This window comes from Bos indicus, chromosome 4, assembly GCF_029378745.1.
Source record: "Bos indicus isolate NIAB-ARS_2022 breed Sahiwal x Tharparkar chromosome 4, NIAB-ARS_B.indTharparkar_mat_pri_1.0, whole genome shotgun sequence".
Lineage (NCBI taxonomy): Eukaryota > Metazoa > Chordata > Mammalia > Artiodactyla > Bovidae > Bos > Bos indicus.
In genome coordinates, this window is record NC_091763.1 from 25081592 (window position 1) to 25095698 (window position 14107).

The window sequence follows — 14107 nt, forward strand, 5'->3', positions numbered from 1 at the left end:
GGTAAATGTGTCCTTATAAAGGGAGAGAAAAATGACAGAAAATTGCTAATTACTTTCCCAAGGAGACTTCTTTCTGACCTTAAGTATAAGCCTTCTGTCAAACTTAAAATTCTTTTCTTTCATCTTTTCTTAGAAAAATATTCAGTAGTATAAATCATAATGAATCAAGCAGCACCTACAGTCAATGAGTTACATAATCTTATGACAAAGTATTAAGCCATAGATCTCCCCATTTTTATTTGTAAAATGAGAAGGAAGGTCATAGGTTTATTTTAAAGGATTAAGGTACATATTATTCTCTCTAGAACATGAAGGGCACTCAATAATTGTTAGTGGCATGACTGCTTATAACAGAAAACATTCTGATATAGTCCTTGTGGGGTTTAATAGTTTTTAGGCAAATTTAGGAGCCAGGGCAGATTTAGCAGAAAGGAATGACATCTTAAGGTCAACCAAGACTGCCTGAGTCAGTTAACAGGACACACGAACTTCCACTTTACAAGCTATATCTTCATTAGGCTCATTTCTTCTGAAATTCAGTCTATACTCGGTATGTTTCATCAGATTATACAACAGGTTTTAGGGCTATACTATGGACTGATCATCATAAAAATATGAACAAATTAGTCTTTAATTTTTTTCTTGGTTGGAATCTGAAAATTTGTTAGGCTGGCTTACATTGGACAGACATTTAATTCAGGAGATTATATTCATTCCTTGGAGAGAGTATGCCCTCAGGCCATTAGTACTGGCTAGTTGGTGTTCCTTGTCTGGCACTGATTCCAAAACTATTCAGCATTTCGTGATCAACTCTGCAATTTTTATACAGAATTTCTGTAGACTTAAGTACTAAAGACTAGATTCCATATATTAATAGATTGCACCTGGCAACCCACTCCAGTGTTCTTGCCTGGAGAATCCCAGGGAGGGGGGAGCCTGGTGGGCTGCCGTCTATGGGGACGCACAGAGTTGGACACGAATGAAGCGACTTAGCAGCAGCAGCACACTTATTTGACTAGGGAGTTAGAGTTGAGATGGCTAATGTTCCCAGTGAGGAAATGTTAGGTACAATAAAGCAAATTTCCAATGTTCAGAGGAGACACAGGTCTATATATAGTCTGCCTCACAGGCCACAGATAAGGAGGATGGCAATACTAGTGGGCATTTTCTTTTTTGCAACTTAGTAAGAGATTTATTTTGAGATAATAAGTTTGTGATAATCAGTCTCTAATACACACCCCACAATGATATCCACACTTCCCAATATGCACAATCTTGTAGGATTCCCTCCTCTCCAGTGTGGGCTGGACATACGGACTTGATTTCAAATCAACAGAATACCAAAGACACAATGGAGTGTCACTTCTAAGATTAAATTACAAACGCACTGTGCCTTCAATCCTGAGTGTCATGTGGTGAGGCAGCCCTGTGGAGAAGCCCATATGCAAGTGATTGAGACCTACTAATAACCAGATAGGTGTGAGAGCAGAATCCACTTCCACATCAAGTCTTCAGATTCGACTGCAGAGGACAGTCTACAGAGGTCAGACAGCTTGACTGAAATCAGATGAAAGACCTTGAGTCAAAGGAACCTGGCTAAACTGTGCCTAGATTTCTGACCCACAGAAACTGTGACAGAGTAAATGTTTGTTAATTAAGGTCACTACATTTTGGGGTAACTTCTTATGCAGCAAACATGGTACAATATGTAAGACAATGTTCAGCTTAGTAATAAGAAGTTATGACCATTTATCTATTCAACATTCTATAAATGTACATCTTTTACAAGACTGCATCATGATTTGGGAAGACGTCACATGGGGCTGTAGAGCCTCCACAGAACAAAAGAGAAGGATACATAAACCAGAATTCAGAGAAAAACAAGCAGGAAAAGCTTCCTGGGGGAAATGACATCATGGGTGAAGGCCATGAGGCAGAAAGTACTATCGCATTTGAGAAACTACAGAAAGTAAAGCTGGTCTGAAGAGGGCACGGTTATAGAGTGCAGGGCTCTTTGGCCAGGGTACCAGTTAAGATAGACTTGGTGTTACCCGAGTCCAAGTTCACGTCCGTGTACCTGTGCTGCCCCTTCAGAGCAATGTTAACGAGAACCATTTAAACATCCCCTCTATGTCCCAGTTCTTTATTCTGGAAAATAAGGATAACAGTACACATTTCAAAAGGTTGTTAAGGGCATTTAAAGCTATGGCACCTAACACAAAATAAGTGCTGAAAATTGCTGGCTGTTATTATTGCCGTTTTTGTTATTTTTATTAGTAGTACTAGTAAGATGTGAGAGATCTTATGAGACATACCAAGGAATTTTCTTACTACTTTAGAAGCAATGGAAAACCAAGAAACAGATTTGACTGGGGGATAATATCATAAGATAAATAGTTTATAATCATCATTCAAACAGCCCCATAAAGAATAAATATGAGAAGAATAAACTGAAGGCTGGTGGGGAGTTAACAGACTGTTACAATAATCTGGACAAGAGCCATGGTGCATAGCACAGTGGCCGTGGTAATCAAGAGCAAAGGAACACAGGAAGGATAATGAGAGGCAGAATTCAAGTGCTTTGGAACCTGATTTGCTTCATGAGTGAGATAGAGAATGAGTCATACCTTACACAATGTTTAGGTAACTAAGTAAATGATACACATTTTCAGAAACTGATACCCCCAGCAGATGGAAGATTGGCTGGAAAAAGAATCTGTGAATGTGAAATATCATCTATTTTTAAACGACTTCTGATTGAATATACAGATCTGACATTCAGGAAAGTGGTTAAACTCAGGGCTAGAGAATATTTTGTGTCCCTAGCAAATAATAGATACATGAAGCCATCAACTTTTTTTAAAAAAAAAGAAATACACTTATCTATGTACAAAAATCTAAAAATCATCAATAGAATCTCGAATCCTGCAAAGGAAACTTGGAAGAAGAAACAAAAAATGAAAAAGGTTAATAAGAAAGACAAGATGTTACAGAATCCACTGCATAAGATTCCTTCTAGGAAAAAGAGTATCATACAAGAGAGTCAAGGGGTACAATAGATAAGGTAAGAGCCAATAGGGATCTTATGGATTTCCCACAGAACAGTCGGTCCCTAAGGACCTCACTGAGAGCAGTTCCCGTGGACGGTTGGCGTAGAAGCCAGGGTGTAATGACTGAGGAACAAGAAGATAAATAATCCTAAGATTATGCAAGATTACTACAGGGTAATCTTGCATTTAGAACTATTTCTTTGTTTTTGTTTTAATGGAAGGAACATGTATCAATGGGGCAGGGAGAAGAGAAAAGCAAAATCAAAGCTCAGGAGAGGAAATAGTTTTAATGAAAAGATGGCTACAGAAGCAAGATTCTTGAAAGATCGGGTGCTTGGAAGATAAGAATGTTCTCATATTTGAACATGTAATTACACTCTGAAGCTACAGACAAGATCATATCTAAGAGTGGAGGTACTAATGGTTGGGTTAGACCAGTGATTCTCAACTGGAGAGTGATTTTGCCCTCCTCCAGGCAACCTTTAGCAATGTCTGGGAACATTTTGCTTGCTACAGCCAGGGGGTATAATACTGTCATCTAGTGGGTAGAAGACGGGTATGCTGCTAAACTGTACAAGGTACAGGAAAGTTCCTCACAATATATAGTCCAAAATGCTGATAGTGCCGACATTAAGAAACCTGGGTTAGACATTTAAGGAGAGAGGAAGAAGGTTAAAATATCCACTGAGGAGAACAGGGAGCTGACGATGGAATCATGGTACGCTTACTTTACAATATTCAGTGCTCACTGCAGAATGAAAACCATTATTTTTAAATGACAATAATCTGCACTTCTGTGTAATTTTCTCCAGCAGTATTAAGATGAAATATAGGCTCAGAGAAGTGAAAAGTTAAATTGACAACATGAACAAGGTTTTACAAAACAGGTCTTAATAGAAGGACAAGAGAATTAGAGATACTGATAAAAGAGCCATGATCCACTAAAGTGAAAGATCATGGTATCCAAGTAAAGAAATGTATGAAACAAAAGGTAGCTGAAAGAGAGAAGATAGCAGGCTTTGAGTTTTCCATGAAATTTTAATATGTGCGTTGAGAGTAATTGAGCAAAAGTAAAGGAAGATAAAACATTGCAGCCAGAAGTTAAGAAATAGCCTTAGTATTTATTTTTCAGCACAGTTAGGATGATGGCAACTCATATCCACATGAGACCCAACAGGCAGACAGATGAAGAGCACTGAAAATAACAGACACTGGAACTGAGGATAGGATGTGAGAAGCTAGGGTGATGGGGGAAAACATCACACGGTGCCAGTTATACACCACTGTGTATATACCTAAATTTCATGTCATATCATTATTTAAACAATGATTCAAAAAGATAATGGACCCCAATGTTCACTGCAGCACTATATACAATAGCCAGGGCATGCTGCTGCCGCCAAGTCGCTTCAGTCGTGTCCGACTCTGTGCGACCCCATGTACTGCAGCCTACCAGGCTTCTCCGTCCATGGGATTCTCCAGGCAAGAACACTGGAGTGGGTTGCCATTTCCTTCTCCAAGCCAGGGCATGAGAGAAACCTAAATGTCCACTGAAGGAAGAATGGATAAAAAAGATGCAGTACATACAGAAAACAATATTACTCAGCTATAAATAATAAAATAATGCCATTTGCAACAATCTGGATGGATCTAGAGATTGTTACACTGAGTGAAGTAAGTCAGATAAAGACAAGTATCATATGATATAACTTATATGCAGAATCTAAAAAAAAAAAATGCTACAAATGATCTTAACAAAATAGAAATGAGTCAAAGATGTAGAAAACAAACTCATGGTTACCAGAGGGGAAAGAGGGGTGCAGATAAATTGGGATATTGGAATTGACTATACACACTATTATTAAAAAAAAAGGCGCTAAGTCATGTCCAACTCTTGCGATCCCATGAACTGTAGCCTGCCACGCTCCTCTGTCCATGGGATTCTCCAAGCGAAAATAGTGGAGTGGGTTGCTATTTCCTTCTCCAGGGGAACTTCCTGACCCAAGACTGAACCAAGGTCTCTCTCGCACTGCAGGCAGATGCTTTACAGACTGAGCTACATGGGAAGCCCCACTCTAAATAAAACAGATAACTAATAAGAACCTACCGTACAGCATAAGGAACTCTACTCAATAATCTGTAATGACTTATATGAGAAAAGAATCTTGGAAAGAGTGTATATACATATATGTATAACTGATCCACTTTGCTGTACAGCAGAAACACAACATTGTAAATCAACTATACACCAATAAAAATTAAAACAACAAAACAAAAAACAATGAATAAACAGAAATTTCTGTTAAAACAGAGCTGGGAGACCAGAAGCGAGAGATCTCACAACCTGCTACTACAGTCTGTTCTACAAGAGCAAACACTCATCTTTCCTAGAGAGGACTCAGCACATGGAAAACCATGGTCTGTCTGTTCACTCTAGCCCTCCCAACTTCCTTTTCCCTTCTACAAAAGTGTTCTTCCCTTGCTATGGGGGTACTTACATGTGGCTTGTCAAGGTTGCAGACCACAAATTTCACTTCTCTGCTTACCCCCAAAGAAACCTATCTTTGCTGAATAAAGATATGGCAGTCTGTTTTAGGTCAATAATTACCAAACATATACAGGAAAAGCAGGAACAAAAAGAGACTACCACAACAATTTTTAACAAAAAGGACTCTTTGTAGTATCTAACACTGAGAAGATCAAGGGATAAGTCACAAAGGATCCAACAGTTGGGTGCTCAACAAGAGTGTTGAACCCATTTTTAGAACCCAGCTTTCTAAACCAAGGGTTGATAGCCAAAGTTCCAGTCACAGTCTTCCAGGGTCCCATCCTATTGGTTTCTGCACTGAGTGGGTAGAGCATGAATGAAATTATCCAAGAGTAGAAGACTATTTTTCAGGCAAAACGTTGCCAGTGTCCGAACTATTGCCTCAGGAGGTCAGACAATGGGAAATTATCTACACTTAAATATCCCCCAGGATACAGCAATGGAATTAGGGCACAGAATTTAGAAACAGATTCTTAGCAGTAAATTCAAGACACAAAACAAAGAACAAGGTGCTAAAATTTCCAGCAACAGAAGTAGAATACCTAAAGTCTACACATAGAAGCAACATGGAAAAGAAGAATGTAGTATATAACCTTCAAACTCAAGAGACAGCTGAGATAGCTGCCATTTCTTTTCAGCTTTAGATTGTTGCTCCAAATGCTGCTGGTAGAATTTAGCACTGACTGCCGTCAAAACCACCAAGGGGACCTTGTTAAAAACTGACATTCTAGAAATTATCCCAGATGATTCACTAAATGTTTACACATTTCAGGAATTTATGCATTTAGCAGTTCATGGATTTAATACAGGACTGAAATTTGGAAACTAGTAGTATTTACTACTTGGACATGTAGTCAATGAACATGAAATTGGGCAAACTCTGGGATATAGTGAGGGACAGGGAGCCCTGGCATGCTGCAATCCACGAGGTCTCAAAGAGTGAGACAGGACTTAGTGACGTGACAAAAACAAGGATTTACTACTTAATATTGTCACACCTTCATCTTAACTCATCATTGTTAAGTCTATTTTAGTCCCTATTCATTGAAAACTTATGATATGGCAGATGCTTTTCTAAGTGCATTAAAATACAATTTTAAAGTTCAACTGCCCCAACAACTTTACAATGAAGATATCATTAGCATTTTCAATTTAAGGTAGAAAATTAGGCAATACAACAGTCATCTGAGCACCAGCAGCCTGATATCAGAGCCTGTTCTCTGTACTGTTACCATGATAAAACTAGCCTACTAAAATAAACTTGTTCCATTTACTTTCAACTAGAATTATGTATGTTGTTAAAAAGTCCTCATACATTGACCATAAACCTGGGCAATTACACAGTTTAATGAAAACAAGAAAACTGTGGAAAACTTAATACAAATCAGTTTGGCAAGAGAAACGTTTCAAAACACAAGATGATCATAAAAATAATGGATGTCCTTATGGATAAAAGTAGTACATCATTTCTATACACGTCCTCTCACCCACTACTACTTCTGCATTTCCTAACCCTAATATTAAATATGAGGTTAACTTGGACATTGACCAGTTCAGAAAAAGGAGGTGGCAGCAAGAAATACACATTCACCTCTTCAGTATCACAATTATCCTATCTTTTGCAAATGTGTCTGTCTCTTTTTTCTCTCAGTCTATTTTCTTCTTGTTTTCAATGAATTTTAGTCAAGTATGTAGAATGCACTAGACACTGTGGCTCTCAAGACAAGTGTCCAGCTCACAGGGCCCAAGTGTACCGGGGCAGGGTGGGTTCTAAAGCAGTCACACTGGCTCTAAATTTTAAAGGAGAAATAGAGCTCAGAGGATGAAGTTAGGGAGGAAGACCAGAAGAGAGTAGATGAAAGGAATGGACTGTATTTCAAGTCAAAAGTGTAGGAAAAACAAAAAATTTTGTTGAGGTGAAATAAGAAAATTAGCTTGAAAGCATTTTTATGCCTTCCAAAAGAAGCCATCTTTGTACAAATAAAGTATGTGGCAATCTAATATCATTTATCAAACTGGATCTTTGAATACTTACATTTAATTCAGTTTTTAGCATTTCTTCAAGACAATGACCTACATGTTCTTCATCTTCTTTTGTGTCCATAACTACACAAACTTTTTGTGAAATTCTTTCTGAAATAAAAAATAAATAAAATTTTAAGCTTCAAAAAGATTATGAAACAAAGTCCTAGTACACTGAAACCTATACTTACCTGCTATTCATAAGTACTGAATACGGGGTTGTGGGCTTTGGGCCAAGTGAGGTGACCTATTCTTGACTCATTAACCAACCAAGTCAGTAAATCTATGTATTTAACATTTTGTGGGTGGATAACTGGGACATCATGTAAGCAACAGAAATAAGAGATCTTCAGAAACATCTGAAGAGAGTAATTGGAGGTGACAGCTATTTTGCTCGACTTCAATCCTTCTGCATTTACAAGGAATCTCCCAGGATCTGATAGAATCCCTTCTCTCAAGCAGATCCTCTCTTTAGGCCATCAGATAGCTCCTGCATACAGTTCACTGTGCCATCTGGTACCTTGATGACACACAGCATTTTCCTTGCCATTCCTTTAGGTTCAGTCAATTCAATTAAATTCCTGCCTCTTTAACTATTATTGCACATTAAAATAGCCAAAATTAGATATTCTCCAAATGTGGAAGGCTTGAAATTATATAATTTAAAATCATAAGCTATATGACATAGAGATAGTCACCTTGGTAAACCTTGGATACACTCTCACAAAATATACACAGTCCTCCTTTATAGCAGATATAAAATACTAAGAAAAGGCTTTACTACTACAAATTTAAGAAAATATTTCATGGTATTATGTCAAGGACTTTTTTAAAAAACCTAATTTTAAATAGGAGTCCCAAATCAAAGTAGGTTTAACACTTGACCCAGCTGCTTCTTACACTGGTAACTCCATATAACAGTCTTTCTATAAACACTGTTCTAGCAATAGTTAATGATTCGTCCAAACAAAGCTGAGAATGACAAACCATTTAAAATAACGTCACCAGTTAATGGTGCTCCTATTACTATCCACTTCCCACTTATCAAGAGTATTATATGTTCCAAGAGTCATACCCTATATTCACATCAATTCTCATGATGATCCTGCAAACAGTATTACTGTGAATCTACATAACAGATTAAGGAAACTTTACTTCAGAGAAACAAAGTAACTTGCCCAAGATCACAGGGTTATGATTAGAAGAAAAAGAATCAAATCCAAAGAAATTAAGCATACAAACACACAGCTATTATACAGCCCTAAAATGAAAAGAGTTATCTGACATAAACCGAACATCAAGGATTTTCCTATGAAAGTTTCTAATGTTTCACAGCCATTATCCCATTTAATGGCTCAAAATAAATATGGATTATTAGCTAAGTATTATAATTCCTGTTTTTATTCATCACAACATACTTAAACCCAGGTCTTTCCAAACCTTGTGCTTTTTCTATCATGCTGTCTACCTTATAATAATTACTTATAATAATTATAATTATAATCATTCTTTTACATCCTACAAATTCAAGAACACTAATACAGGCACAGTAATTTAAATGGATTCAGAGGATACTTCTATACTGAAAATAGACCTGCTATAATTATAAATATCTTAAAATCATTTTATCCTTTTAGGACTGTGTTCACCCATCAGTAAGACTCCAACCAAGTTGAAAATGTCTATACTTTTAAGTTACATGAGCCAAGACATGGAAGCAACCTAAACACCCATCAACAGACGAATGGATAAAGAAGATATGGTACATACATACAATGGAATATTATGCAACCATTAAGAAGAATGAAATAAAGCCATCTGCAGCAATGGTGAAGAGACCCGTGGATTGTCATAATGAGTGAAGGAAGTCAGAAAAGGAGACATATTGTTTGACATCCCTTATATGTGGTATCTAAAAAAAAATGATACAAATGAACTTATTCACAAAACAAAAACAGACTTACAGAAGAAATTTACAGTTGCTGGGGGTATGGAGGGAAGGGAGAGTTAGGGAGCCTGGGATGGACACATACACACCGCTATATTTAAAATGGATTGCCAACAAGGACCTACTGCATAGCACACGGAACTGTGTTCAATGTAATGTGGCAGCCTGGAAGAGAGTACACTTTGGCGGAGAATTGGATAACTTTGTATGTATGGCCGAGTCCCTTCACTGTTCATCTGAATCACAACATTGTTAGTCAGCTATACCCCAACACAAAATAAAAAGTTTTAAATACAGGAGCTGTCAGGAGCCATGTTAGGCATTACTGACAAAATGGAGACATGGCCCCAACCCCTTCTCCTCATCTTGCAGGCATGGCCCCAGGATGAAGGAGTTAGGCCTTGTGATTCTGACTTGTACTTTCCTTTCTTTGGTTGAATTGGCTGGAAAGAATATTAAGGTGCTTGAGAGAAGCATGAGAAAGCACAAAGCCTTCTGCAGTTGTGCCCAGAAAATAATCTATAAAATAACCATTGACATTTGTTCAAGGATCTTTAAAAAGAATGTCCCAGGATAAGCCATGGGAAGGATTATTTTCTGAGACCTGTTTGTGAGGGAATGTTTATGGCAAAAGAAGTTTGCCGAGTTTCGGTTCAGTTCAGTCACTCAGTCATGTCTGACTCTTTGCGACCCCATGAATCGCCGCATGCCAGGCTTCCCTGTCCATCACCAACTCCCGGAGTTCACCCAGACTCACGTCCATAGAGTCAGTGATGCCATCCAGCCATCTATCTCATCCTCTGTCGTCCCCTTCTCCTCCTGCCCCCAATCCCTCACAGCATCACAGTCTTTTCCAATGAGTCAATTCTTCGCATGAGGTGGCCAAAGTACTGGAGTTTCAGCTTTAGCATCATTCCTTCCAAAGAAATCCCAGGGCTGATCTCTTTTAGAATGGACTGGTTGGATCTCCTTGCAGTCCAAGGGACTCTCAAGAGTCTTCTCCAACACCACAGTTCAAAAGCATCCATTCTTTGGCGCTTAGCCTTCTTCACAGTCCAACTCTCACATCCATACATGACCACAGGAAAAACCATAGCCTTGACTAGACGAACCTTTGTTGGCAAAGTAATGTCTCTGCTTTTGAATATGCTATCTAGGTTGGTCATAACTTTCCTTCCAAGGAGTAAGTGTCTTTTAATATCATGGCTGCAGTCACCATCTGCAGTGATTTTGGAGCCCAAAAAAATTAAGTCTGATACTGTTTCCACTGTTTCCCCATCTATTTCCCATGAAGTGATGGGACAGGTTGCTGAGTTTAGGGTTTAGGAGCAATTAAGAATAGCTAGAACCCTTTTTAGGAGAGAGTGATCTTAAGATGCTAGGGGAAAACAGGATTTAGAAAGATAAGAAATAAACTGAGGAATGTAGCATGAGTTACAATGTAATCACAAGTTAAGTATAGGACACATAAGGGAAAGTAGATAATAGATAGTAAAGCGGATTCTGAGAGAATCGCTGAAGCAGGAACTCTGTTTGTAGGACAACAATGATTTCTGGAGACAATAAATCTGGGTGGAGAAAACTAAAAATGTCAAACCTCTGACCTAATTCTTTTGTCAAAGTATAAAAGAAAATCTGAAGCTTGAAATAAACATGTAGTTCTGTACCATGAGTCAGAGGCTACATCATTGTCCGCCAACACCGCTCACCCCTTCAGGCTGATTTGCTGGCTGCTGGAGCTGGACTCCGGAAAGGAGCCTAATTAAATATAATTAAGAACATAAATGAATGGTCAAAATAGTAAGTACTATGGAGCATCACTGTGATTAGAAAGATAAACTGGTTGACAATATTATATAATTCTTTATACTAACATGAGCTAGGGGTTCACTCTTGAAAGATGAGTAAGCCTTGTTTAGTGGAAGCAAGGGGCTTTGAAAGCTATGAAGAGAAACAAGATTTTTTTAAAAAACTTAATGTTTTGGGGGTAGAAAGATTATAAGCATGAAGTTTCTGTGATAAGATACAAGATTTTGATAAGATACAATAAGCACTCAAAAAAACATGGAATGATTCAGCAATGAACACTGTGAAGCCAGATCGTAATGTCCTGAACACTTGAGTGTCCTGAAAGCTTTAGATCAGAAGGTTATAGTTATTGCTTGTAACTATAATACAAGCAATAGCTTTTGAAAACCAAGTTAATTCAAATATGTGTTATATTCTCTCAAATATTTGGAGAAATATTTGGAATTTATAACATCCTAGGAAAAGTCTGATTACTATTCCAAATGTTTCTCTCACATACCAAAAAATTATAATAAAAAATCTAATGTGTAAGCATCAAGTAACTCACTACATATACAATGAATATGATGGCACCACAATAATTCTTACTAATTTATAAAATAATGCATAAACAACACTTTTTAAAACAAAACACAACATATGCAGATATCCCTTCTTTGTTGCATCACATATCCTTTACCGAATTCTGAGCTCTATCAAGTGTAAATCAACAATAAATTAAAATTGACATTATCTCCCTTCAAAAATGAAGTACAGTTGGCCCTTGAACATGGGTTTTATCTGCAAAGGATCCACTTATACACAGTTCTTCAACAGGAAATAGTATAGTTCTTAGTTCAGTGCTATACAATCCACAGTTTGTTGAACCAACAGACAAGGAGGATCAACTGTAAACCACAAGTGGATTTTCAGTTTTGTGGAGGGTCAGTGCCTCTAATACCCATGCTGCCCAAAGATCAACTGCATAAATAAAATGGAGTAATTCAAAATCTATGATATTAATTTTATGCCATGTGTCAGCTGTTCTAAAAAGAAAGCTTTTTTTTGGGGGGGGGGAGGTGGTGAATCTTTGCAATAAATTTTACAATAAACTTGCTCAAAATCACCTGCTTTTTAGACAAAAATGACAACTTTAAAATATCAAGGTTTTCAATTATAAATATGATATATTTCTCTATTTATTAATATCTTCCTAAATTTTTCTCAAAGCTTTATAAACTCCAGTAGAGAGTCCTTTAGTAATTTTTGCTACATATCTAAACAACTTTGTTGATGCTATTGCAAATAATATTTTATTACATTTTCTCTTTGTTGATACACAAAAATACATTAAGATTTTTATACAGTTTTTGTATTCAGTAACTGTGCTAAATTCACTTATAAATTCTAAGAGTTTACAACTTATTTCCAATTTTTTACATATAAAAACATGTCAATTGTGAATAAAATTTTATCTCCTTTTTTCTAATTCATAATATTTTAATCTGATAATGCAATCTTTGGAATATTGCTTCTATGTTTATGATAAAAATTATCCTGTAATTTTTTTCTTCGAAGGTCATTGTCAGATTTTTACTAAACATTTACACTGCCTTCATAGGATGAATTGGAAAATTGTTCTCTCTTTCTCTACTTTCTGGAAAAATGTGTTCAGTTCAGTTCTGAGGCAGAACTACCTAGGCAGGTTGATAAGAAGTCTAGGGGTCCCCAAGGAGAGAGGGGTCTGGAATTCTCAAGGAGGAAGAAAGGACAAACTCTTTTTTTTCCTCTACATTCCTTAGGATAATGTATCCTGCCTGAAGACAGTCTCTGGATTAAACTTGGCTAATCCTGTTATCTTAAAATGTAAATTATGGGAGTAGGTCTGGTGAGGTCTTTACAACCTCCAGACATTCTTTGGATTCATTGGAGAGTATATAATTCCATTGCTAACACTAGCAAGTGGGTACTCTTTCTACCCTCTTCTGATGTCTATGTCAGAAGCTTTCTCTATCTCCTTTATACTTTAATAAAACTTTATTACACAAAAGCTCTGAGCAATCAAGCCTCATCTCAGGCCCCAGATTGAATTCTTCTCCTCCGGAGGCCAAGAATCCCAGCATCTTTTCCTGATCTTTTCATTGTTCAGCAACAGCCTTTCAGTTCAGTCGCTCAGTCGTGTCCAACTTTGTGACCCCAGGGACTGCAGCACGCCAGGACTCCCTGTCCATCACCAACTCCTGGAGTTTACTCAAACTCATGTCCATTGAGTCAGTGATGCCATCCAACCCTCTCGTCCTCTGTTGTCCTTTTCTCCTCCTGCCTTCAATCTTTCCCAGCATCAGGTCTTTTCAAATGAGTTAGTTCTTCTCATCAGCTGGCCAAAGTATTGGAGTCTCAGCTTCAGCATCAGTCCTTCAGTTGAATATTCAGGACTGATTTCATTTAGGATGGACTTGTTGGATCTCCTTGCAGTCCAAGGGACTCTCAAGAGTCTTCTCCACCACAGTTCAAAAGCATCAATTCTTTGGCGCTCAGCTTTCTTTATAGTCCAACTCTCACATCCATACATGACTACCAGAAAAACCATAGCCTTGACTAGACAGACCTTTACTGGCAAAGTAATGTCTGCTTTTTAATATGCTATCTAGGTTGGTCATAACTTTTCTTCCAAGGAGTAAGTGCCTTTTAATTTCATGGCTGCAGTCACCATGAAATTGACATTGTTTGACATAAATTGACATTATTTCT

The 14107-nt window shown here is 37.5% G+C and overlaps 1 protein-coding gene across 9 annotated transcripts in view; it reads right to left on the reverse strand.

Annotated features, from left to right (window-relative positions):
• The window catches only part of CRPPA (CDP-L-ribitol pyrophosphorylase A), a 377884-nt gene that overhangs the window by 210740 nt on the left and 153037 nt on the right, over nucleotides 1-14107 (reverse strand). For all 9 annotated transcript variants that reach the window (XR_011566187.1, XM_070787554.1, XM_070787553.1 and 6 more), the window contains exon 6: nucleotides 7634-7731. Coding sequence is in view for 8 of the 9 variants with exons in the window: in XM_070787554.1 (XP_070643655.1) it covers nucleotides 7634-7731 (98 nt within the window). In the remaining variant the exon portion in view is untranslated. The remainder of the gene's footprint in view (nucleotides 1-7633; nucleotides 7732-14107) is intronic.